The sequence below is a fragment of the Paraphaeosphaeria sporulosa genome, assembly GCF_001642045.1.
Source record: "Paraphaeosphaeria sporulosa strain AP3s5-JAC2a unplaced genomic scaffold CC84scaffold_4, whole genome shotgun sequence".
Taxonomy (NCBI): Eukaryota; Fungi; Ascomycota; class Dothideomycetes; order Pleosporales; family Didymosphaeriaceae; genus Paraphaeosphaeria; species Paraphaeosphaeria sporulosa.
This window is the reverse complement of record NW_017253363.1, coordinates 2,163,761-2,187,921: the sequence shown is the minus strand read 5'-3', so window position 1 is coordinate 2,187,921 and position 24,161 is coordinate 2,163,761. Positions and strand designations below refer to the sequence as shown.

The window sequence follows — 24,161 nt, the reverse complement described above, 5'->3', positions numbered from 1 at the left end:
ACATCACAAAAATGCCAATACTCGGACCAATATCTTTGAAATCAGGACCGTGTGAGGCAGTGCTGAAGTTAACCTCAGAGAAAGCGGCTACCTTCATAAACGTTGGGAGGGGCTGAAATGTATCCAGTTCTACCGGAAGTTCATCTTCCGGGATGACTTCTGTTCGAAATCTGCAGTGTATTACCACGCCCTATTCTCATTTTGGATACAGTAGGTACATCTTGGCTTTTATGACGACATTAACAGTGATATCATGCTCAATTCTGACACTCCGTGTCTCTGGCCAGGGGTGATTAACTTGAACCATCACACTTGCGCAACTGTAAAATCCCTGATCTTAGGTACCATGTTAGATCGTCCACATATCCCTGACATTCTAACGAACCGGTTAGTGTGTTTAATTGAGGAGAAACTCCACAGTGGAAGTTAGGCTGAGTATAGCTTTCAGTCTCAAATCTGGAAGTCAATTTCCGATGCTAGCGCCCTTAACCCTAATCCCCAAAGCACTACCCCGCATTCTGTGCTTCCCCGGACGCTATTCGATCTTGATATTGGCATAACCCCAGGAATGTATACTCATTCGAGTCTAAGAGCGGTCTTGGCACTAGCAGGAAGTTCAAGTACGGCTTGGTTGTGGGGTTACGGGTTATACGAAGTGGACCTCGTTACCCGTGGCCGTGCTGTCGGAACTGTCGCTGAACGTGGCATGTGCGACAGCGATCAGGATACCTAAACGCATGTTTGGATACATATACAGCTGCATGTCAGGTGTAATGATCTCTAGATCCTGCATTGCAGATCGAACTATCATCTATTCCAAGTCCGTCTCCAGAAAATACTTTAGTCGAGTGCTGGGCTAAAACTCCCTAGAGCAGCGACATTTTACTCGATATCATGGCTCACCCTAGTCCCCGGGAGATCGATGTCCTCACGGAGAAGGAAGAAGCTCAAGCAGTGCAGATCGAACATGCACCGTCTGTGATTGGGTACGAAGCTGCGGAAGTGGAGCCGCGAATGAACCTCCAGACATGTCTGGCATTTCTCGTAAGACAACTTTCGAGATTCTGATGGTGTACCAAAAGCAATACTGACCAAACAACAGGCTCTAGCATCGCAGTACAACGCTTATGTCCTGACTCTTCTTATCCCGTCGACGACACTCAGCTACATCAACGCCGACCTTGGTCCCAATCCAAACTTCACATGGATTACAGTGTCTTGGGTACGCTGTGAAGTCCTAGAGGAACGAACTTATACTAAACATGGATAGACGCTCTGTGCATCCTTTCTTATTTCCATCAGCGGCCGCCTCTCAGGTCTGTCCTGCGTGTCCTTGCCTGCTTCTCACACTGATCGCTAGCAGACATCTTTGGACGCCGATACTTTATGATCTGTGGTTCCGTGATCAGTTTCATTGGAACGATTGTTGGAGCGACAGGCAAGTCCATCAATCAAATGATCGCTTCGGGTATTTTGTTTGGACTGGGTTCTGGTTTCCAAGAGATGGGGTACGCGGCATGTCAGGAAATTGTACCGAACAAGTATCGCATGTGGGCTATTGGTATACGGTAATCCCACCAGTCCGTCGCATCGCTCACACGTGCATAGGTATCTTCGATATCCTGGGTATAATCGGCCAGTTGGGTCCGATCGTCGCATACACGTTCCTAGCGAAGACGGAGATCGGATGGAGAGGTGCATACTGGTACAGTAAGTTACGATGAAAGTCCACCAACGCAGGAACAATCTAAGACGTTTCAAATGTAGTGTGCGCTTTCCACGGCTTCTTCATGATAGTTCTAGTCTTGACCTATTACCCGCCAAAGTTTTCCACGAAGCACAGACACGACGGCAAGACCAAGATGCAACTCGTCAAAGAGATCGACTACATTGGCTTGTTCCTGTTCATTGCAGGCTGTGTGCTCTTCCTCCTTGGCATCAACTACGGCGGTCGCCAGTATCCGTGGAACAGCGCACACGTTATCGCGCCCATGGTAGTCGGCGTGCTCTGCTTAGTCGGACTCGGTTTCTACGAGGCGTATGCGGACTTGCCCCTGCCAATCATGCCACCCAAAATCTTCAAAAAGTGGAGAGAGGTTATGATGCTGTACGTTGTGTGTTTTGTCGGAGGGATGCTGTACTGTAAGTCTGGCCCGTATACCAAGGTATCGATGCTGAAACAATGTGTAGATTCATTGAATGTTACCTGGCCCCGTCAGTCCCAGCTTCTCTATACCGGTCCCAACAAGATCATTCAAGGCCTCTACGCGGAACTCATCCCACTCGGCTCCATTGCTTCAGGGCTCTTAGTCGCCTTTGTCATTCCGCGTATCGGACACGAGCGCTGGACCTTGGTCACGATAATGATCATCGAAACTGCTCTCATAGGCTCTATGGCTTCACTCACAGTGGACAGTCGGATCCAGGCCATCGCTACGGTACCCTTCCTGAACATCAGTGTCGCCACACCGCAGCTTATGGTGTTCGCTATGATCAGTTTGGGTCTGGGCGAGGAGTTCAAAGACGATATGTAAGTACCAGATGGTGATGACCCAATTATGCATGCCTTGGAAGACTAACAAATCCATCAGTGGCTGCGCGGTAGGCCTTGCGGGCACCTTTCGGCTGCTTGGTGGATCGGTCGCGACCGCCATCTATACTGCGATCAACAATAACACATTCGCAAAGAAGCTTCCTAACGAAGTGCTAGCGGCCGCACCCGGGTTCTCCAATATGTCTGCTCTTATCAAAGCCGCAGCACTGAACACAGCAGCGGCATACAAGACTGTGCCGGGCATCACAAATGAGGTCATCGCGGCGACGCAGATGGCAGTCAAGGAGGCGTATGTGCAGGCATACAAAGTGACGTATCTCAGTGCCCTAGGATTCGGAGCTCTCGCTATTGGTGCGGCAATGATGACGAAGAGCACTGATAAGCACATGAAGAACAACAAACGCATAGTCAGGCTCGAGAACGAGAAGGTGAAAGAAGACGAGATGGGCATGGCTCCCGCATAAGTTTGGATGGAATCGCGAGGAATAGGAGGAGCACATGAATCGGTCTTACTACACTTGGAATAGCGTGAAACAGTCGCGATTGTCAAGCCACCTCTTTCTGCGTGTCATTACTCATCCATCATCCAGGCATCGCAACTGGCTTTAACGTCTGCAAGCTTCGGTGTAATTCAATCGTGCCCGCTTGCACATAGACACCCATTGCAACCCGGTTACCCTATCAGGTCGCATGCGTGAAGCCAGAAGAAAAGCCCCGATATCGATCATTGCACCCAACGCTTCCACCGATTTCCGAACCAGGATTGCAGAAACACGATCATTGCGACCGTGAAGAGTCCAACATCAGGTTTGACATCTTTTCTTCCCTGCAAGAGCTTGATGATCCCGCCGCCCTGAGCGACAGCGAAGAACAGAGCAGCCCACGGCCGCGCTCGGGGAGAAAAGAGAAGAGAGCCAAGGAGGACGTCAAAGACGGGAATAAATTGCGTATATTCGGTGTTTGGTGCTCGTTCTAGCTGGTATTCGTGGAATTTTTGGCGTGTATCTTCCGTGCGTGAATCGACTGAACGCGCCGTAGAAGAGGATGCCCTGTAGGCCGACGCGAAAGAGACTTGTGAGCATGGCGGAGCGTGTAAGAAGAAATTCCAGTGATCGAGCAAGGATTTTGAGCGACCCGACGCAAAGGGGTCTCGAGTCACGGGCGGCGTAAGAAACAGTAAGCACTAACCCCCTAATCGACATTGGTATGGCACTGGTAACGCCTACTTCACACACCAACCCGTGAATGAACAGAACTTATTCGTTTTCAGCTGAATATAGCTAGATAGGAAGCGTGTCATTCGCGGGCAAACATGGCCCTCGAGATGCCTCGATGCGAGCTGTTGCATTCACAACCAGATTCCCTAGAGGACTCGTGCCACATTTGAGACCCAAGACGAAGGCCTGGCTATGCTATGATTGGTGTCAGTATCCATTCAAGTATTGTTCTCAGGGGTAATACATACGACATCGGCAAGAAACGGCGCAGTGTGCGTGTGGTCCATTGGATAGTTCGCGTCAACGACTTCAGCCCCGAGCAACTTCTGCGCTTGTGCCGCGTAGCTTCCATGTTGCACGAGATATGCCTTTCCGGCCGGTCCTCCCAATCTATCCGTGACCAAGCTTCGAACATTAATAGACATCCGCAGGGGTTAGAAGGATCAGACTTACAGGTCATAATATGAAAAGATTGACGGCTTGTATGAGTACGAACCTGATTCCCAAACATTGGTAGGAAGCTGCTCAGAGATAATGACACTAGCAGCTCCAAGTGAAAGGAATTTCTTGGCAGCTGTTTCGATGTAGGTTGGGAATGTTTGCACAATCTCGGTAACGTTGCTGTTTCCTGTCAGCTTAATCATATCACTGCGGGTTCTCCTAGTGTCTCATACTTAAAGATCACAGTGCAAGTCTCGTTCCCTGCACCAGGGCAATCAGCTCTTCCCTTGTCGCCCGTAGTACTAGTAGACCCATTCGTCGGTTTACCCGGGTCATTGATTCCCAGCTCAATGACCACAAAATCTCCAGGCTTCATAGCTGCAGCAATTCGGTCGAAGCGTCCTTCGCGTGTGAAGGATCTAGCGGAACGTCCTGCGTATGCAGAGTTGTTTACGAAAGCATTGTCGCCAAATGAGTACTTTAGATATTGACCCCATCCTTCCGTTCCATTGTGACCTCCACCGGGCGCGGTCGTCGAATCACCCGCAAGCCAGATCGTGGGTATCGCCTTCACACTCGAAGATGTCGGAGACGGTCCCTGGTGCCGTCCTGGTAGGGCCGAGGCAGCCGCAATGAGTAAGAGAAAACTTGGTATTGAGAGGATATGCATTATGTAAGCATACTACAACAAGGATGACTTGAAGATGCGCAGTGAGCGGGGTCTGCATGAACAAATGCTCGGCGTCTGTTATACATCTTATAATGCGGATTAATTGCTATCCTTGTTTCCTGGTCGATCTGGGGCCCCGCATTCTGGATAAAAAGGACCCGACGGGCGTCGGGTGAGTTGCGACCGAGCGCCAGGAAATTCTCCGGTATCTTGAATTGTAGTCTCCACTTTGCGACTTGGAATACTAGTTCTGCTACTGGGCTTCAAGCTTCGTCGTTGGTGAGCACTGCCATGGCTTACCGTAGTATCTGCGCATCCGCTACATTTACAGCCGATAGAACTTTGACCTTCGCTGAACGGCCAATGTGGTTCGAACCAAATCCGCAATTGACCCCTCACTAAACGGATTAGACGTTACATTTGCAATTCATTGTTGTTCCGATACATCACAGAAGTTGCGAGATCTTATATAGAAATCTGAAGAGGTCTGATGTGCGAAAGCGGGACGGAAACGAACCCTTGTACAGGCCGCAGACTAGCATGTGTGCAAGGCTTCCAGAACGATGATTCATTTCAGAGCTCCTTAAAGTGTTTTGCGGTCAACGGCAGAATAACGAGGGCAATAATGATAACCAATTCCGTCATTCTTTGAAGTGCATGTTTGCAGACTTGGCCATGGAGCAGCATGCAGCCAATCAGGGCAACCTGTCACTACGGTGCCATCATGGTGACTGTTCCCGGCACAGCCAATCAACCAATCAACAATTTCCAATCTGTTGACGATACGGTGCAGTGTGGGTATACTACAACACCAGCGACGTCAAAATCGAGGGAAAAGAAGGAGCATTAGTAAAAAAAAGTCTCTGTGGGACAATTGTGAGATTGAATTCACCTAGTGCGAAGGTTGCGGTTGCGTAATGTACTGGTATCCGATTAAGGTACCGGAAGGTGGCGCAGAGATGGCAGTCAACACCGGGTGAGAACAGTTTGATATGATGCAGAGGGTACGCAAGCTGACCACTCTTCTTCAATGGAGAATGCGCGAGCCTGAGACGATGAGGGGCGTTGATCGACTGCTCGATTTCGAACAGCTGTCCAGGTTCTAGTACCATCACATAACAGTGACCCATAATAGTGTCCACCAGTAATACCATACCACAGTACCATCAAGCAAAATATGCTTCCATCCATGGAGGCCTCAATTTCCAACAAATTCGCTTTTGAGATTGTTACCGTGCTCAAGTGTGCGCATCCGTGCTGAATTTTGCTCACAGACATATCGGTTGGAGCAACGATAGCTACAATCTCCTCGATCTTAGTATTCGCAAAACATTGAATACTAATACAGCAAGGATTTATCTATCTACTTTAACCAAGCGACTATAACAGACCAGAGAGACAAATGGGCGACTGTGATTTCGTGTCTTGTCTTGGTGGACTAAATGTGGTCCGTTAGCGTTATCTTGTAAGGGTAGGGGTGCGACGGGAGATGGGGAACTTTCCGGAAGGTGCCTTGAACGTTATAAGATCTATAGGCACTCGAATAGTACTATCTGAACGATCTATCTAAGTTGATGTAGAGGAGGGAATGTGTATCTCGATTTCCACATCTGCTCCGGTAAACAGGCCTATGAGGATACCGGCTGAGCTGTCTCCAGTTCAAAGAGCCCTGGACGTTTCAGGCTTATTTGCTGGGATAACCTGCCAAGTCAATATACGATAAACAATGGTCGAAACAAGACTCAATGCGCATCCCGGCAGTCACACTTTCGCGAGATTACTGCCGACCGCAAGCTGCAAAGCGCCCGTTTCACACACCTTATTTGGCAAATTGTCGGCTCTTCACTCATGGAAAATCAACTATTATGTTCCTATCACTGCTTGGCAGAGCACTTATTTGGGCTTGGAGAGCATGCTCTATAGCGCACGATCAGGGGCGATGCCAAAGTCATACATAGTGCAGATCACTGGGTGGGTAGGTATATATGTGACAGTAGCGCCCACTTGCGCGCAACCATCGCCAAAGAATCGAACCGCCAGTACTCCTAGATATCAGTTTCTTGTGTGGAACCTCAAGCCGCCAATATCTGTTCAACTTTACAGCGCAACATGAAGTTCTCGCTCCTCGTCACGGCACTGGTGTACGCCTCCACGGGATCGTGCGCCGCCATCACATATACCATCCAGAGAGCGTCCAATCCTACCGCAGACCAGACAGATGCATACAACAAGATCGATGCCGCCATGAAACTTGCCATCGCCCGCTACGGCAAATACTGCAATGCGAAATGCACAAAGAAGATCACTGTGCAGTATGAGCCCAGCGTGCCCACGGCTGACGCCAACTACAACGGCAACATGAGATTCGGGTCGAATCGCTCTTACATGAACGAGCGCACCGCAATGCACGAGATCTCACACACCCTTGGCGTTGGACAAACCGCAAACTTCGACTCTCTATGCGCATCTGGCAACTGGAAGACGGCACTGCCTTTGCTGAGGAGCTTCGATGGGTCGAGTGCGAAAATCAGCTGTGGTGGAAGCCACTTTTGGCCTTACGGTTTGAACTACGACACTGAGTGGAGCGAGACGAATGCGAATCGGCACGTGCAGATGATGCAGGCTATGCTTAACGATGGAATGTGAGGGGACTTAACGAGTTAATCTTCATTGTAAACAGTTCTATGCCAATGACTATGTCGAATGTTTTGTATGCTTGGCTCACTCACCATGTCCAAAATCTAACTGAACAATTTGCAGCCAGATGAGCCAGCATCTCACGGCGCAGGTATCAGCCACCAATACAACCAGTCTCTTATTTTACGAGGTTCGGACCGCCAAAATGCCGACCGTGCGAACACGGAGAACGCAGCCTTCGTGTCGCAAACTAGCCTGATTGATACCTGAACAATAGCAAATATCTGGAAGAGTGGCTTTCAAATAGCAATAGTATCCAAGCACATATGGACCGTATCTCATGTATCTAGGAACAGCTGCCTTCTTCCATCACGCCCCTTGAGTCTATGCTTTATCAGCGGATGCCTCGACCGATCGCTTTCGGTCCATGGGTACGGTGGTACCCGCAACATTCGCGTCTGGGCCGTCGAATAGTACAGCAATTTCTTCCAGGGTCTAGGAAAACTTGTCAGCAACAAATCGCTAATTCGTGAGAAGACGGAACTTACAGGCCCTCGTGTCTCGACATAGAGGAAGTATATAGCCAAGCACTCCAGCACCAAGACCACAATGTAGACGATGTAGAATTTCCAGCCCAGTGCGTCTAGCCCGATAGGGTTGACGTATTGGTTGAAGATACCCGCGAGACTGGTGCCGATGAAGCACAGTGTCAATCCCTTTGCGCGGATCTTGAATGGGAGAATTTCGACGGTGTAAGAGACGGTCAATCCAGGCCAAGCGAATCCAGCAGCTACAGCAATCATCAGTATGAGAGGTCGATGAATGGTCTGGAGATACGTACCACCATAGAATAAGAAGATCATCGCAAGAACAGCTGAGCCGGCTCCCGAGTCCCCAGTCTTAGCGTATACGGCGCTGCAAGCTGTCCAAATGGAGAAGGCTATCAACATGCCGACGCCAGCAGTAAGGAAAAGCACTCGGCGACCGACACGATCCACAAGGAACGCGCAGCCCAAAGATACAAGCCAGCACCAGATGGTAAGGCCACCATTGATGGCTGCTTGGTTTGATGGGCTACATATGTCAGCTTGCGAAGATCCTACTGGCCATGTAGACTCCACTCACTTTGTAATACCGATTGTGTTCAAGACGGACGACAGATAATAGGAAACGAGACCGTTACCACTACATTGACTGAAGATGGCGGTCAAGATGATAAGAAGACATCGCTTCCTGTTTCCAGGCGTGCGGACCAGCTCGTACCAGCCACTGTTGGCTGATGCAGCTTCCTCCAGCTCAATGGTCTGGCTGATCTCGCTAAACTCCCAGTTGACGAAATCGGTTTCAGTACCATTGCCGTGATACTTGGTGAGGATCGTTTTCGCCTGAGCGTATTTTCCCTTCGCGATCAACCATCGAGGACTCTCAGGTAGCATCCACAGTGTGAGAAGCTGGATGCCCGGCATTGCGCACTGAAAGCCGACCGGTAGACGCCATGAAAGGTCTCCCACGATGTGGTTGAGGGTGCCGAAAGTTGTCCAAGCAGCTATAATGGCACCAAGATACCAGACCGTGTTATAGATTGTTGTAACGCGGCCGCGATGTCTGGGATGCGACACTTCGGTGATGAGGAGGGGGCATGTTGCATTGCTGATGTTGCTGCCCATTCCCATTATGAATCGACCGGCAAGAAACATGGCATCAGGATTGCTTGGTTGGGGGCATGCCTGGATTGCTGCTCCAAGAATAACGAGACAGCAGCCAATGGCAGTCCCTAGACGACGGCCGCAGTAATCAGCGACGTACGGAGTGAAAAGAAGAACCGCGAAACCTCCGAACCCCGGGAATGCTCCAAGCAATCCAAGATGAGAACCGGTTGGGTGATGGAAGACTAGAAAGCTTTAGCGGAGAGACGAATTGGGATGAAATCCTCCTACAGGACTGCCACGCAGGCATTGTCTGAAGTCCGTTCAGAAGACTGCCATCGTATCCGAGCGTGGTAGAGCCGAGAAACAGAAATGGCATGAGCATATACAGCTTTCGCAGCTCTGGCTGTCTGTACCATGGCCTCTTGTCTTCGCCATGTGGAAGCTGTGTGAGGATATCTTCTCGGTGCGTCACCTCAACGCCCTCCTTGGTATCCTTGGTATCCTCCATCATTAGGATCGAGGTTTTTGATGCAAAGACTGTAGACTGTCGCTTGTGTCTAGTTTCGAAACGGGAAGACGATCGTCTTATATGTCCCACCGCAGCGGCATCGAATAACACGAGTACATGGCTAGTGTCACTCGCAGAATTGCGGAGAGAATCTGGAGAGACCTAGCCATCGGTAGTGTGGCCGGACGCGGAGGCGGAGGTGGACAAGTCACCGTCTGATTCGGTTAGCGCATGACTCGCGCGCAAGCTAGCCTCGCAAAATCGAGCCATCGCAAAATCTTCGGAAAATTAGCGAGGCGAGGATTACCCGGAGAGAACCACCACGAGACCTTTGTGAACCGGGGTATTCTCCGACAATTATCCTTATATTGCGCACACGCCTCTACACATGGATACAGGGAATCATGAACGAGAAGGAGAAACCTCGCCAAAACGACAACAATCCCACCGGTCGGGTTCGATCGACAGCTGCATGCGATGCCTGTCGAGCGAGGAAAGTCCGAGTAAGTGCTATTGCTGCATTTCATTACACTCGAGCTAACTCTATCAGTGCATCTATTTGCCAGACAAAATCAAATGCTCCATGTGCACGGAGCTCGGCGTAGAGTGTACCCAGGTTCGACCACGGAAGAAGCGCGGGCCTAAAAATCGGTTCGTAGCCTACGTGATACATACCCGATCCCGTGTAGTTTTCGCTGATGGTCATGTAGCTACGTTGAATCCCTACGAGCACGACTCGATGTCGAACCCGGTATCGACCCGTCTTTTGGCGACAGTCCCGATCTATCCTCTCCAAGCCTTCCGGCTACCTCGCCTCAATCAATATCATGCGACATCGAGCACATAGCGTCACTGCCGGTTCTCCAACAGCTTGTAGAGGATTGGTTCGGATGGATCCACCCTGTCGCTCCAATTTTCCATCGAGCCCAGATACTAGATCGCATAATGCAGGCCCAGACTGCGAACAACGGTTCCGATCCCTCGTTCCTCATCCTGGTGGCATCGCTGTGCGCTGCAGTTGTAGCCAGTCTGCGCAGAAGACGCGGACTTTACGGTGCAGTAACCGTAGATGGTTGCTTTGATACAGCCGAGCGTCTGGGACTGTGGGACCGGCATAGGCGAATTTCCTTGGAGTGGGTGCTAGCCATGTACAATTTTACGAGTGCTACGCACCACGAGCAAGGTATTGGGTCCCCACTGGCTCACCGGTTAAGCGCGGAGACTGCCATGGGCGTCAAGTACTTGCTCTATCACGATTTTGATCAGATGTCAATACTTGATCAACAGGTCTTGAAAAGGCTGTACTGGCTTATCTACGCCGCACAATGCACGTTCGACATGCATGGATGGCCATTACTTGTCTTGCGTCAGGCGTATGAGCAAGTCAATGCGCTAATACCACTAGATGTTCCGGTCGAGGGCTTGGTTGAGGGTATTTCCGAGGCATCGCATGCCTTTCCATCGCAATCTTACATCCCGGGGCTCAATGCACTTGCTCGTCTGTTTTTAATCTGGCAGGCCAGCCAGAGTGTTCCCATCAAAACCATGGAGCACCTGCAAGAAAGTATGAAGCAGGCTCAACAAGCGCTAGCTGACTTGCCGCCCCAGCTGAAGTGGAGAAGTCGGCCGGGAAGCCCGATGAATGGAGAAGACCGCGTGGTTGACGGTGACTTCGGCACGGACGTGCAGACCGTCAATCTAAAAGTCACGCAGCTGCATATCCGTGCGAATCTTCTAGAGCAGATGAATGGCCTTGCACGCGCGCAAAATGTATTACTCACTCCAACCTTCATATCCGAGGAGCGGCACCGTGTGGTGGACGAGCTTTTGGACCTGTTGTACCACATGCCGAACGAGGTATTCGATGCCAATGGTTACAGTGTCGTTCCTAAAATTCGCGATATTGGAGGCGCCTTGTTGGATGAAGTGCGAACAGGGGTGTTTGGTGCAAATCAACAAGCGTCACTGAATTTGAACAGACTCCTCGCGAAACTAGAGGAACTCGACGTCCGATGTCAAGAAGACCAGCTACAAGGCAATTTTATCTAGTATAATTAATATGTATGTCACTTGTGAGACATCGCACACACTCGTAAGCCATGGCAAATCGCAGCATATAAACCCGGTAGGGTATCAAGAAGCAACATTGTTGAAAGGCAAAAGAATAAGATGTCTATATCAATGCGTATGGCATTCCTACAAATCATCCTCCTCCTCCTCAATGCTATAAGCCCAGCACTCCGCGATCATAGTCCGCGAAGGAATAGTAACCGCGATCGGGAAACCTCCATAATCCGGATCCTCATTCGGCATGATCAGGAACTCCCCACTACGTGTCTCATCGCCACCCAGCACCTTCACAGTACTGAGTTCGCAAGTCTCTGGGTTTACCTCCTTTTCCTCCGCATGCAAGATACCCGTGAATGTAGACTTGGGGTTTGTGCTCTTGAAGTACACATTGAAGCCCCAACCAACGCACAAGAACTTTCCATCGCCCTGGTGGATCACCATTCCAGCGCCAGGACCAGGCTTGCCGAATACAAAGGCGCGGTCGACGATCACCTCGAAGTCACCCATCTTCTTGGTCCAGCTCTTCTCCTTCACCTTTTCACCTTCTCTCCACTCGTCGAAGAAGAAGCCCATCATATCCTCGGGCCTGTTGGCTTGTGCGTCGAGGATCTGTTTCCGCACCGAGTGGATGAGCTTGTAGTGCTTAGTTAAGGCACTAACCTCTGCTGATTCTGAGTCTGCGCCGAATGGCGAGCATCCGAGTGCCAGGTATGTGCCGTACGCGAGCCACACTCTCCGCACGCCTTTCTCATCGCGCCTCTGCTCTGGTATGAAGAAGACCTGGTCGTCATGTCGGTAGTTCTTGCACGTGCTCTCGTAGTCGTGGAAGTAGAGATCGGGGGCGATGAAGTCCAGCGAGGGTGCGTTGACCTTCCAGACATCCATGGTATGCGGGCAGGGGCCGCCGGATGGGTAGACACCTGCTGTTGCTCCACCACCAACAACAACGGGGAGGTCTGTAAGATCGAGAGCGGAAGGATCGTCGAAGTTAAGCCATACGTTCGTGTAGAGTGGGATCGGGTATTCGGCTTTGCCTGCTGCAGCGACTTTCTCGACATAGCGGGAGATAGCGTCAGCCATGAACATCTCCTCGGCGTTGATTACATCGTCAGCCCCGAAGATCTCTGTCCATGTGTGTTCCCCAGCCTTGGCCTCCTTGATGTTGGCGAACCGTTTCACGAAATCGGGATGTGGATTTTTGCAGGCCTGCAGTCCTTCGACCAAGTCTTTCGGTACAGACTCAGTGAACTTCTTGTTTGCGAGCTTGCTTCGATCTCTCGAGTCGCCCAAGATCCCTGTCTCGTTCTCCACCTGCATCATGACAACAGTGCTATGGGCGCCATCAAACTCCTTCAGATGCCTCATGAGCGTGGCAAACGCCTTCGCGTCGGCCTTCCAGCCCGCCTCGCAGAATGGGCTGACGTACTCCTCCGTCCTGGTCTTCGCACCGGCTTCGCTGACATGCGCTCTCGGGAACCTCTTGACGTCTTTCTTAACCCAAGCAGGTACGTATGTGCTGAGTGCGTTCTTGTAAGTACCGAACCACAGCAGGACTAACTTCATGTCGTGTTTCCGCGCGTCGAGGATGATCTCGTCAATGTTGCTGAAATCGAAGCATCCTTCTTCTGGCTCGATTTGCTCCCAGGACACAGAGCCTAGGAGGGTGTTGCAATGCATCGCACGCATATTCTCCCAGATTTTGTCATCGCGCATGTATTTTGCTGAGCTGAGTGTGGAGTTGTGCAGCTCGGCGCTGAGCATGAGGAAGGGCTCGCCATTAACGATGAGCTGTGAAGACGTCTTTGTCTTACGGAGATGCGGTATTTGTGTTGCTGTCATGATGGGCGGTTGTCTGGCCGTGAGTGTACTTGAAGTGGTTTGGGGACAGAGTAAGGAAATTGCTGGCGGATCCTGGAGGCACTTGATGTGTGCTGAAGGAGAAGCAAATTTCACGAAACCGAATGCATAGGCAAAGATCAAATGTAAATATATTCATTTCATTATTCGGGAACTGCAAGCACTTTTTCTGCCGATTAGACGGCTACACACACTATCTCAGACCACTCTCCACTTAGTGTGGGGGAAAGCGGGGATGAACGCAAAATCATCGGAAAAACTCAGCACATGACTTAGGAACTTTGACTCAGAACCGCACTCCGGCTTCAATTCCCGCCAGACCTCAACAAGAACTACAAGGAGCTGTAGTGCTCGTGGTCGTCCCAGTTTCCGCCTCCGTCGTGCAATCATTATCTTCTTCCAAACCGGCACTGGAAACCTCACCTCAACATCATCGCCCCAAGCCTCACACTTGAAGCACGAATAGACGCTGGGGAGGTCGTTGGACAGAATGTCCATCTATGGGCACTCATGTGCGACAGCCCCATGTCCATACTGATGCCACTCATCCCCAAGGTGATTGCTGATGGTGAAGGTCAAGTAGGCCTTCCAACGTTCTGAACGAAAGGAGATTGCACGAATCTGACCGGAGGACAAAACCTTCTTCCAAACTGCCGAATCGCTGAAGAGGCGTTCGAGATACCCGCCTTGCAGCTCGATGATCGAATTCATTGGATCGTCATTGGTGTCCACGGTGCGAGCCACAATGAGTGGGCGAAGGTCAACTTCTTCCGAAGGCCATTTGCCTAGCGGCATGCAGATACGAATGACTGAAAACGGTATTCCAGTGAACAAGAAGTGATGAAGGAATTGTGTGTACTCAAAGAACGACACAACAGGAGAGATCGTCTTCATGCAAAGTTGGCTACAAATTGTTAGATCAAGTAGAGAATGGTGGAAAAGCTGAAGAAAGAAGACAATACCGGAATTCGGCACGAATCTCTTGGATAGCCTGGGCCAACGCCATACGACTCGCAAAGCTGGGCTTTCCAGTGCATGCGCGTAAGCTGCCATCGGGGTCATGTTTGACGCGGACCTCGATCACGCCCTCATCTTCCAGAACCAGCTCGTAGATGCGGTTGCGAATCCCTACGTGGCGAGGTCAGAGTTGGTTCTAATTACAAAGGCTGTTTACTGACCTTTGGGTAGGTCCTGGAGGAACACAGGTTCCTCCCTCTTCTTGCCAAGTGGGAGGAGGACGACCTTGCCATGGGTCTCATGCTGTGTGAGGGAAGGTACGGGCGGATCGTGCATGCGGCGTGCTGCTATCAGTTGGCGGATGTCGGCGATCTTCTGCTGCGTGTCGGACATGTTGGACGATGTGGAATGCTCGCAGATGTGAAGCAGTAGCTGAAATTTAGGGACTTCGTGGACGGTTGTCAGGTGTGATAATGTTGGCTGGGGAGAAAGAGTCGGCGAGCAGGCGACGACGAGTATCAAAACACTGGTGCACGGGCCTTGTGTGTTTGCATTTGTGGGCGACGACCCCACCAGACGCGAGGAGACGGCTTTCGAAGCGTGGCCTACCGCGACAATTTGCGTAGAAAATCTTGAACGGAAACATCGGAGAAGCTCCATATAGTCGGGAAGTTCTCACCGTGCAGCCTGCTACGGCCTGGGGGGAACGCAGGCTTGCACCGTCGTGACCCGTCGTCCTATTTTCCATAGCCACAAACATCGTATCAACTCCGAATAGTGTCCCTCACTCGTCCTTGTTAGTCCACTGGTCCATGCGCTGACGCTCTTTCCTGGTGTCGGCGGAGCGCGCTCTCGCCGCGTTGACCCTGTGGTACCATATCTCCACGACCAAAATAGATAACGAGTTTAGAGTGGAACGTGCTGAATCGTACGACCTAGGAGATACACATCCTGTGATATCAGGATAGTTTCTCGGTGTTGAGTCTTGCAGTGGAGCGCCGACAGTAGGGCTGGTGAGGTTGAGCCCCTGCCCCTTCCCTCGTTCACCGCAGACGCAGGCAGGCGGGCAGCCTAACAAGAGATACAAGACTCAGCCCGCCGCTCCACTTCCGTCTTTCACTCAACATCACACTTTTTTTCCTTTTTGGATCGGGGTTCGCGCCCGCCGGCGTGACCTCCACCTTCTTTGCGTGCTCAGCTGGGCCGTCTAGCACCCTGGAGACATCCTCCTACTCAACGCGTTGCTGCGCTAATTTATAGCGCTTGCTGACGTTGACAGCGAGCTTGAAGCTCGTGTTGAGAGCCTTGAAACCGACATCAACCACGTAAGTACCACCCGCCTACCCCTTTCCAAGCTCTTGCATTGCCTCGAGCGGGTCGCTAACCACTCGATGCTCACAGACACTTGCACAAGATCCGAGACCTGCCTAATCACCTCCTTGCCCAGGTCGTCAAAGGCCAGGAGACTATGGAGGCTCCTTCGGTGAGGGTGGCAACGTGACGATGCCGATCCAAGTGCACGCGCCGTCACCAAAGACGTTGATTGTCCGCCACATGCCGAGAAAAACGACGATCCAGGGCCGACGATCCAAGCCAGAGCCGCGACCTCAGCATCGACTTGACTCGCTTTAAGGGTGAGTGGTCCGACCTGCACAACGTCGAATGGCTTTGTCGACTTCGATCCGAATTCGATGGCTGCTATGACAAGGCTGAATCTTGGAGGGGCTGCATAAATCGCAGCAAATGCGATGGGCTCATCAAGTTCTACAGCCTCATGCCTCAGGCCTCAATTATCGTCATCGTGGGAAAGAAGCAGACCATAGAAGAGCTCGAGGCACGCAGACGGGTGAACCAACAACCAATTCGGCCGGGCCAGCAATTCTTGAATGCCGGCATGTACAACCGGTACGACCCCAACACCACCGCCAACCGGAGCCCGATGGATATGGGCGGATAGTTTCCCCCCGTCACGTACTCTGCATCCCTGGCTTTTGAACCATGCTTCCAGCGCGGCTGTCAGACATGTTCATTACCTGGGGACACTTCGCTGGCCAAGTAAGAACCGACGTAGTTCTGAGTTGCGGAGCACAGCGCATACTGGGCGAAGAAACCGCGGCAAGCAATGAGTTTAAGGGACAGACCCACGTCGAAGTTCAAGCCACTCCTTTCGTGGACTAGCAGTGTGATGTACAGAGGTACCACCTACACTCTAGGCGCGGGCCTAATTGATTTCGAGATCAAGTTGAAGAAGCTGCCACACAACCACCAGCCTCCAACTCCATCTTGGAGTGGGAGATGTGGTGCTCCGCAGTTTGACTCTCGGACCCGGGCAAACGGTCCAAGTTCCAGTGGATGGCCTCTTTTCTTAGCGCATTCAATCGTAAACGGATTCACGCGTATCGGCAATTACCACCCCCCATAAACCACAGAAAACTAGTGGTGCTGGTGAGGGCCATCGCCGATAAGGAAGATAAGGAGGTTTGGAGACCTTGGTGAATGCCATCGATGGCAAGGGCTAGAAGTCGGAGACGCTGCGGCCAATGTTGCCGAAGAGCGTCCCCGCTCCCCGGTGTTGACGAAGGAGAATACCTCTGACGTTGAGGATAATGTTCGTCGTATGGAAGCCTACATGATTTTCACCTGACCTTGTCTCTCCACGTTTCCCCGTCGTCCGCTGTCGGCATGAAGCCCGGACGTAATGAACGTCGACAAAACTGGTTGATGACGAAACTATTACCCGGCGTTACGGTGAGAACGTCAGCACAACAGCCTAGGCAGATAAATTTGCGCAGAGCCATGAGCCCCATGGCTAGGGTGCCTCTATGCCGCGGTTCAGGACGACGCTTTGAGTCGTCCGCATTCGATTGCACACGATGGCACCATTTTTTCTCGACATTCTCTCAGACCACGCTCGGAAATACGCAAGAGGAAAACAAGGTAAAGTATGGGTATATTCTCCCGAGACTTTTTCGTAAACCTAGCCGAGGCGCTAGGTCGCCTCTCAGTACTGTGGAAGGGTTCTGCTCCGGTCGTTTGCCGTGAAGCGGCAGAAGCTTGTCGAAGACCGTGCCGTCTATGCGTCCAACATTCCTCGCGATGCCACTTTCGAGAAGATCGAGGAGACGTCGAAGAAGGCGAATATTATCGAGAGGGGCGTTGTCGGCAGGCTCGGCATCGGAATGTCATCTGCCGAGGATGGCAACTTCGACGATGTGCTAGATCTCTGCATTCATTCGGAGGTCGAGGATGACCTTATGCATCTTGAGGCACTGTCGGACCAAGTGGTATGATTGCGCCTGAGATCTCCGCGTTCAGTCGGGGACTGGATGTCGCTGAAGGCATTCTTGGACCGTATGTGCTTAAGCATCTACGACTTGATCCTCTCGGGCACCGATATCATGTCCGGTCGTTGGATTGCCAACCCAAATCCACACCAACGTCAACAATTTCAACGACTTGTCGAATTCGCCTGGTGACTTGTTTCTCGAACAGCACTTCCGCGCCGCGTTCAGAAATGGAGCACATAAGCTCGACGAGCTTGAAAAATCACTTGAGAAGCTCAAGGTCAATCAACGTGACAAAAACTCTTCGGTTGCGTTGGAATCCAGGCCTCCACCATCTTTTAGCCAATGCAACCTTCAACTTCCTCGCTCTGCGGCTCCTCGAGCCTGCAGTTCGACAACACGCGCATCGTTAGAGGTGGGTCCGACGGCGTGTCATGGGACCAGTCCTCAACACCATTGGAGGCCAACCCATCTCCGAGTGCCAAAATTAAGGAGCCAGACGTGTAAATTTGCGAGATCGCATCGGCTCCAAAGATTGGACCGCGCACAAGAACTCGAGGATGAGCTGGGTCGCGCCAAGGATCAGGACGACTACGCATTGCAGACAGCATTCTCCCATACATCATCTTCTCAATCACTTCAAATCTGGGAAACATGTACCACCACGCAAGAACCAGCCGGAATCGTTGGGCTTCTGTAACCGAGCGCAAAGACAGCTCAGCAAGCTCACATGATGAAGAAGTCATGTACTGCAAGAAGAAGTCAATCCGCCTTCCGGGCCTTCATGCCCCCTTGGCGCCCGCCTGGCGCCCAAGCCGAGGAAGAGAGAGCCAAACCCATCTACATGTGTAGGCAAGATTCAATGATAGCGCATAGATAGCTCACCATCACGCGTTATGATGGTTTGGCGTTTCGCGTGGGGTAAACCTCGGAGGGCGCCGTGGAAGTTGAGGAAGCGGATATGTCATTCGAGAAGGTTACAGACAGCGATGTTCTCAAGAGGTAGTGGGATGTCGACAACATGCTCGCTGCAATGGCGGTGCAGCAGATGCTAAGGAGCCGGAAAGGCCTCAGGACACGCAAGGCTGACTGCACTGCTCTTCCTCAGGCTCGCCAAGGTTGGGGCTCGCGTCGCCAGTGCTTCAATTGCTACGAGTATAGCCACCGCAATGACCAAGTATCACAAAGAGGGTCTTATGAAGAGCCACAACTGCGACAAGAATCAAAACGTGTATCAAAGTCCTCTACACGGCAAAGAAGAGCCAACACCCTTGCATTGGCAAGGAAGAGTCATACTAGTGGAGGGACAGCACCCCGAGTGATGCGTGCTTAGCAGCTTGCTAGCGAGGAGGTTCCACCAATATTGATTGGTCACTCCATGGATCCTGGTGTCATGGTTGATAATGGTATTTCGGAAGTCTTGCTTCGACGACACGGAGGCTAGTGTGTATGCCTAGGAGTTTCTTTCGAAAAGCAGTTGGGTATGAATGATGGAGGAGGCCGTTCTGTAGCATGCCCTAGCTCTTGAAATGCATGTTATAGCTCTAGCCCCGGGATCCCGGTTTGCCTTGCAACTGTATTGGTGATGTTGCGCTATGAGTGCTTGTTGGGATTCAGGTAAGTTTGTTGAGAGGAGCCACATTGTACACATGCTGACTCGAATGTTCAGAGGGGCTCTTGCAGTGTGGCAAGGGACTCGCCGTCTTCGAAGAGGCTAACCAAGTAATCGAGAGAGCCGTCGTTGTCTCTGCGTCAGATGTTTGTATCATATCCACCGAGGTTTCACAGTTGCAAGATCAGACTCAAGAGGCCTAGCCCGTCCAGCTTCTTTACAGGATGGCGTCGAGGGGCCTTCCGAAAGTTCTGGTAGGAATTTCAAATTTCCCTTCCCGGTTTGAGCTCCTGAGAGACCCTACTGTGTTCGCTATGTGTGTGTCGCTCGGCAGAGGGCGGATGGCGGACGGCGGAGGGAGATTCGGTAAGATCTAACAAAAGAGGACGGATCGGCGATGCCACTGGCAATCTCGCGCGGCGCAAGAAATCGAAGGCCATGGCTGCACAGGCTGTTAGGTTCTCGAGGAAGATATGACGGTGAGCAAGAGTCGCGAGGGGCTGCGGTGGGGAAGTCAGCCAAGCTAGAAAGGGCAGCAGCAAACCGCACAACAAACCGAGAAGCCAACATCGCAGCAGCGAGTTGCAAGGGATGCACAGACTAGGGGAAGCATTTTATGCCTGTGTATTGTTACAATCTCGACGTCGTCGGTGACAAGAAAGCTTTTCCAAACCTCGCGGGGCGGCTTTCCTGAAGGGGCAGAAGATGGATTCCGAGGTCCGACGTGGGAGGGAGTCAAGGAGAAGAGAGTATGAGGGAGAAGAAGGGTGCAGAAGCTTCGTCGCACCCCCTGATCCGCGGGCGTGGTGCAGCTGATGAGCACAAGACGCTTTGGCGGCGGCCACGCAAACGGTCTGCTGCGGGACTCGGCCACCGACGTCAAATGTCCAGGCTTGTCACTGCTTGCTCAGAATTGTAGAAGTCGGCCGGAGCTGGTTCGTGGTCTGTGGCATCAAGGCCAGTGGAGGAAGCCGTGATGGAGGTCATGCTATCCTGGCTCTAGGAGGCACGCTCCGCCGTAAATCTCCACGCCATACCAACGCAATGGCATGGCCGAAGGAGGTTGAAAAACATGCATTGAAGACATTTGATACTTGACCTCGGTCACATTCTCACTTGGCTTCTCTTGTAAAGCCGGTGACGCCTACATGGCCCCTTGGCTCAGCAATGCTCCTGGTTCATAACACGGACGTTTCTACGCACTATGACTCGAGTTACCACTCGAGTCGATGAGCCTAAATGCCTTTCGACAGCTTAATGGGCTTCTACAGGGTATTTCGGAGGTCATGGAGGGCAAGAGCTATTGCGACCAACGTTGGCTGGACTACAGGAGGGTGGTGAACGCAACAGGACAGGCAGCTACTCGCACTTTTCGTCCGTGCATTCCTCTTCCGCCAACAATCGTATAATTACTGGATTTCTGCGACTCTTTCCTGCCTTAGGGCACCATCGTCACAGTCCATCCACCTACTGTCGGCCACTGCCAGGCCCACACCACAACAGCAGCAACAGCAACATCACCATGACCACCACCATAGCTTATCCCATCACTACCGCCTCGCCACCACCTCCCCCCGGACCGCCTCCAGCGACTCCCCCTCCACCGCCGCCGTACCCTCCTCGACCGCCTCCGCTCAGCCGCCAGCAGGAGAGAGAGGGGCTGCTGCGTCACGCCAACAGGTTTTGCAACGACTGGGCAGACCGCTGCAGGGGTTTGCCCCCTCTCGAGCGCATCTGCCTGAACCGCGTACGTGATTACTCTTTGGAGCACTGAAAAGCAGCCTCACTGACCCCACTTTGTGACTTGTAGATTCTCGAGCTCTGCCGCCACCCGTAATGGCCGACAAGCGCCATCACATCTGCTTCTTCCCCGACCAGCACAAGTTCGACTTCTAGTGGCGTTTGGTTTTGGGCTTCTTCGGAGTATGTGGGAGGGAAGGAGGTTTGTTCTGTTTGAGTTAGATACCCCAATACCAGTGTCCCAAGTCGCCTCACTGCTCTGCCTAATGTGCCTTTGCTGATTTGTCTTACTCTTGCTGTTTGATTTGGTGCTATCTTTTCAGTAAGATGTCTTAAGAGGGTGTAAATTTCTTCCGACCTGCTTGTGATGCGGATTTGTACCTTACAGTTTTGCTTTCGCGGAAGAATTCACCTCACATACGTCTAGCTGTCGGACTCGTCACAGTCGTGCATTGCTTATTCTCGGATGACGGAGCTCCCCAGAAACAAAATGACTATCTTCACTTCGGACGGGGAGCGCTCTCGCACGGGGTTGTCAAGTGACAGGTTGGCTTAGATAACACAGATGGAGAAGTGGAAAAGGCCTTAAGCTGAGTCTGGATAGAGTATTGCAAAACATGGGGACAAAAGAACAGCCTTGAGCATCGCAGGGCTTGTCTGGCAGGGCCTTGTCCTTGTCCCATGTATCTGGAGAACTGGCCTAACTGTTCAAAGCTTCTGGAACTACATATCTTTTATGTTAAACATGATCACCTGCAATGGACACTTGATGTCATCATGCATAGCCATCATCCAAACTTTCTATCTAATGGTACACAAGAGATGCAAGAAGACTTGACATAAAAAAAACTCCTCATACATGCTGGGTGACGGAGAGCGACTCCTTCTCAAACCTCTGGGTCCTCATTCGGGACGCCAACCTCATCATGGTAGATCAGCTCATCAAAACGCCTCCACTGCCCATACTTGTCCATGATCTCCTGGAGCCTAGTATGATCCCGACAAGTGCGCACATCCCACTGGCCCTCGATGATTTTGCCCCAAGGATGTCCTGAGCGGTTGCGCGGGAGTTCGAAAGTGTCTATGTTCAAGTTGTTAGCCTTACACTTCTAGTCTCCTACCAGCAGGACAACTTACCATCCGCAGTACACTGCACCACATTCCGCAAGTAATCGAAGCAATGTGCCACGTGATCCCCATGCTGAAGTTGCTCCAGCGTCACAGAGCTCTCGTTCATCTTCTGGAACGCTGTGCGCATAGAGGCGAGACAGTGGAAAGCATGAAACATGCCGATTCCACCCTCATCGTGCACGGGATCCTTGCTGTACAAGCCCGCCGCGTCTTTGAATGGCGGCAGAGCGATGAGACCCCAGCTCTCCGTGAAGGCGTCGTTCCAGAGGTAGTCGTACTTGTGGTTGAACGACATGTAGCGCGGGTCGGAGCCGTACATCATGTGTTTGTTGGCGGGACCAGACGAGACACGGGGATCGGGATCGGTGACGGGCTGTGAGTAGTTGAGCAGCATCAGTGTGTTGGAAACCAGCAGGCTCAACCCCACAATCTCAAGCGCGAGCCGCACCCACTTCCACGCGCGACCACATTTGCTGGGCGAGCGGGTGACGAGGCCGGGGTGCAGCAGCTTCTCGGCTTCGTCGTGATATTCGTTGGATGCGGCGAGTGGCGAGTAGTCGCTAGGTTTGGGTCCGCTGTTGCGGGTGGAAGGGCGATCTTCATATAACGACATTGCTTAGGAGGTAGAAATTGGCGATTCGCTGGCGATGGTAAGACATTGTTTCCTATGATGCGAGTCTGATATGCAAGTGACTGTATTGTCGTCTGTTTGGGGTCTAGCGCGCCTATCTCGTGGGGTCGACTGGGAGACACGCGGTGAAAGTCTTTGTCCGAGGGCTCGTATTCGCGGGATAGAGAGCGTATGCTGGGACAAAGGGTCTGTGGCTTGTTATTGCTAGAATACGTACTGAGATCGCACTGAATGGCTGGGTGGGTAGTTGGCAGGGATTGCTCTAGTCCGAGAAGAGTAAGACATACTCAATACGGAAATTTTCGTGGGGAGGAACGACGCAGTGCTGCAATTGCGCACGAGAGATACAACAAGAGCAGCAAAGAAAATATTCCAATTATGTGCGAAGTCCCCCTCGAAGCCATCAGAAACTATAGGAATGCCGTTCCCTTGCAAAGCAACCCGGCAGAAAGAAAAGCAGCGATGCGTAGTCACATACACCTTAGTAACGGCATTCGAGTGCAAAGCAGGTCAGACCGGCCTGCATTACACTATCCAGTGGATGCCGACTGCAGTCGCCGGCCCGATGGTACATCCGGTGTTGCATCGCCATCCAGGCTTCAATCTCCCAAGATCCCAGGTCGTCCAATATCCGGCTAATGAGGACTGCATCTCTATTGAATCTACAAACGCGCGCACACACGTGGACTGCGGGGAAAAGTCAATATGGAGCCCTGCGATTTTTCGGCATTCGTATTGACAAGTGTGCCTAAACCAATTAGGGCGCCTTCGCTACGAGCAAATAGCACGACGCCCGGTATTTGCCATATAGGTAGCAGAGTCCAGATGCAATCAAGGCATCCATTGATTACGCTATGTAACCCCGGAGCGGCATTGCAGATGCGTGTTTTTGAGTGTCTGGAATGCATTGGCATATGCACAAGGATGGATGTCCCGGGACGAGGCAAGTATAAGATCTAGGATCCGGCCTTAGTCAAACTCGATCGATCATTGCCGCACTCCCGTCGCAAATCCAGATCCAGATCCACCGCAATGATTGTCCAACCCGTCTTCTTGGGCGCGATGGCTCTCCTGCCTTCGCTGGCTTTGGCAGGGCCGGTGGAGACGAAGGGCTCGAAGCACACTGCCTTTCTCGCGAGGTGCGCGCCGACGGAGTGCCCAATAGGCCTATGCGATCCCGATGACTGTGAGTGAGCTCCCAGC

General features: G+C 51.8%; 10 protein-coding genes across 10 annotated transcripts; 5 read left to right on the top strand and 5 right to left on the bottom strand.

Moving 5' to 3' along the window:
• Positions 1-894: 894 nt before the first annotated feature.
• On the top strand, positions 895-3,018 carry CC84DRAFT_1186355 (MFS general substrate transporter; the record flags this gene model as incomplete). The annotated part of the gene is made up of 8 exons (XM_018180853.1): positions 895-1,044; positions 1,103-1,222; positions 1,271-1,316; positions 1,364-1,561; positions 1,609-1,710; positions 1,768-2,142; positions 2,191-2,530; positions 2,592-3,018. The coding sequence occupies 8 exons, from the start codon at positions 895-897 to the stop codon at positions 3,016-3,018; spliced, it is 1,758 nt and encodes a 585-aa protein (XP_018037743.1).
• An 843-nt stretch (positions 3,019-3,861) lies between these two features.
• Positions 3,862-4,849, bottom strand: CC84DRAFT_1075932 (SGNH hydrolase; the record flags this gene model as incomplete). The annotated part of the gene is made up of 4 exons (XM_018173717.1): positions 3,862-3,966; positions 4,020-4,176; positions 4,225-4,392; positions 4,446-4,849. Coding segments are annotated over 4 exons (834 nt in total), but the record flags the coding sequence as incomplete, so codon positions are not given.
• A 2,142-nt stretch (positions 4,850-6,991) lies between these two features.
• Positions 6,992-7,528, top strand: CC84DRAFT_1216347 (uncharacterized protein; the record flags this gene model as incomplete). Its single annotated transcript, XM_018182792.1, has 1 exon — positions 6,992-7,528. The coding sequence occupies one exon, from the start codon at positions 6,992-6,994 to the stop codon at positions 7,526-7,528; it is 537 nt and encodes a 178-aa protein (XP_018037741.1).
• Positions 7,529-7,784: 256 nt separating this feature from the next.
• Positions 7,785-9,843, bottom strand: CC84DRAFT_1117669 (general substrate transporter). The gene is made up of 5 exons (XM_018175500.1): positions 9,457-9,843; positions 8,655-9,368; positions 8,361-8,576; positions 8,068-8,309; positions 7,785-8,014 (listed from the first exon to the last, which is right to left on the bottom strand). Exons 1-5 carry the CDS (start codon positions 9,677-9,679, stop codon positions 7,904-7,906), a joined length of 1,506 nt encoding a protein of 501 aa, XP_018037740.1. The 5' UTR covers positions 9,680-9,843; the 3' UTR covers positions 7,785-7,903.
• Positions 9,844-10,023: 180 nt separating this feature from the next.
• On the top strand, positions 10,024-11,725 carry CC84DRAFT_1195584 (uncharacterized protein; the record flags this gene model as incomplete). The annotated part of the gene is made up of 3 exons (XM_018181412.1): positions 10,024-10,179; positions 10,227-10,327; positions 10,387-11,725. The coding sequence occupies exons 1-3, from the start codon at positions 10,081-10,083 to the stop codon at positions 11,723-11,725; spliced, it is 1,539 nt and encodes a 512-aa protein (XP_018037739.1). The 5' UTR covers positions 10,024-10,080.
• A 147-nt stretch (positions 11,726-11,872) lies between these two features.
• CC84DRAFT_1204889 (glycoside hydrolase) lies at positions 11,873-13,585 on the bottom strand (the record flags this gene model as incomplete). The annotated part of the gene is made up of 1 exon (XM_018181935.1): positions 11,873-13,585. One exon carries the CDS (start codon positions 13,583-13,585, stop codon positions 11,873-11,875), a length of 1,713 nt encoding a protein of 570 aa, XP_018037738.1.
• A 341-nt stretch (positions 13,586-13,926) lies between these two features.
• Positions 13,927-14,911, bottom strand: CC84DRAFT_655723 (uncharacterized protein). Its single transcript, XM_018187028.1, has one exon. The coding sequence runs from the start codon at positions 14,663-14,665 to the stop codon at positions 14,102-14,104; it is 564 nt and encodes a 187-aa protein (XP_018037737.1). The 5' UTR covers positions 14,666-14,911; the 3' UTR covers positions 13,927-14,101.
• A 2,522-nt stretch (positions 14,912-17,433) lies between these two features.
• On the top strand, positions 17,434-17,850 carry CC84DRAFT_1216342 (uncharacterized protein; the record flags this gene model as incomplete). Its single annotated transcript, XM_018182791.1, has 2 exons — positions 17,434-17,508; positions 17,566-17,850. 2 exons carry the CDS (start codon positions 17,434-17,436, stop codon positions 17,848-17,850), a joined length of 360 nt encoding a protein of 119 aa, XP_018037736.1.
• Positions 17,851-20,978: 3,128 nt separating this feature from the next.
• CC84DRAFT_1216341 (uncharacterized protein) lies at positions 20,979-21,293 on the top strand (the record flags this gene model as incomplete). Its single annotated transcript, XM_018182790.1, has 2 exons — positions 20,979-21,203; positions 21,267-21,293. The coding sequence occupies 2 exons, from the start codon at positions 20,979-20,981 to the stop codon at positions 21,291-21,293; spliced, it is 252 nt and encodes an 83-aa protein (XP_018037735.1).
• A 790-nt stretch (positions 21,294-22,083) lies between these two features.
• Positions 22,084-23,055, bottom strand: CC84DRAFT_1242855 (uncharacterized protein; the record flags this gene model as incomplete). The annotated part of the gene is made up of 2 exons (XM_018184096.1): positions 22,334-23,055; positions 22,084-22,277 (listed from the first exon to the last, which is right to left on the bottom strand). Exons 1-2 carry the CDS (start codon positions 22,938-22,940, stop codon positions 22,084-22,086), a joined length of 801 nt encoding a protein of 266 aa, XP_018037734.1. The 5' UTR covers positions 22,941-23,055.
• Positions 23,056-24,161: the final 1,106 nt, after the last annotated feature.

What these genes read in the sequence shown, in the direction of transcription:
- CC84DRAFT_1117669 (XM_018175500.1), bottom strand. Translation starts at nt 9,679, where the DNA reads ATGATGGAGGATACCAAGGATACCAAGGAGGGCGTTGAGGTGACGCAC. An exon ending in AATGCCTGCGTGGCAGTCCT is followed by an intron (nt 9,369 to 9,456) that starts GTAGGAGGATTT and finishes GATTGCTTGGAG; the next exon opens with CATTCCCGGGGTTCGGAGGT. An exon ending in ATGTCGAGACACGAGGGCCT is followed by an intron (nt 8,015 to 8,067) that starts GTAAGTTCCGTC and finishes AAGTTTTCCTAG; the next exon opens with ACCCTGGAAGAAATTGCTGT.
- CC84DRAFT_655723 (XM_018187028.1), bottom strand. Translation starts at nt 14,665, where the DNA reads ATGACCCCGATGGCAGCTTACGCGCATGCACTGGAAAGCCCAGCTTTG.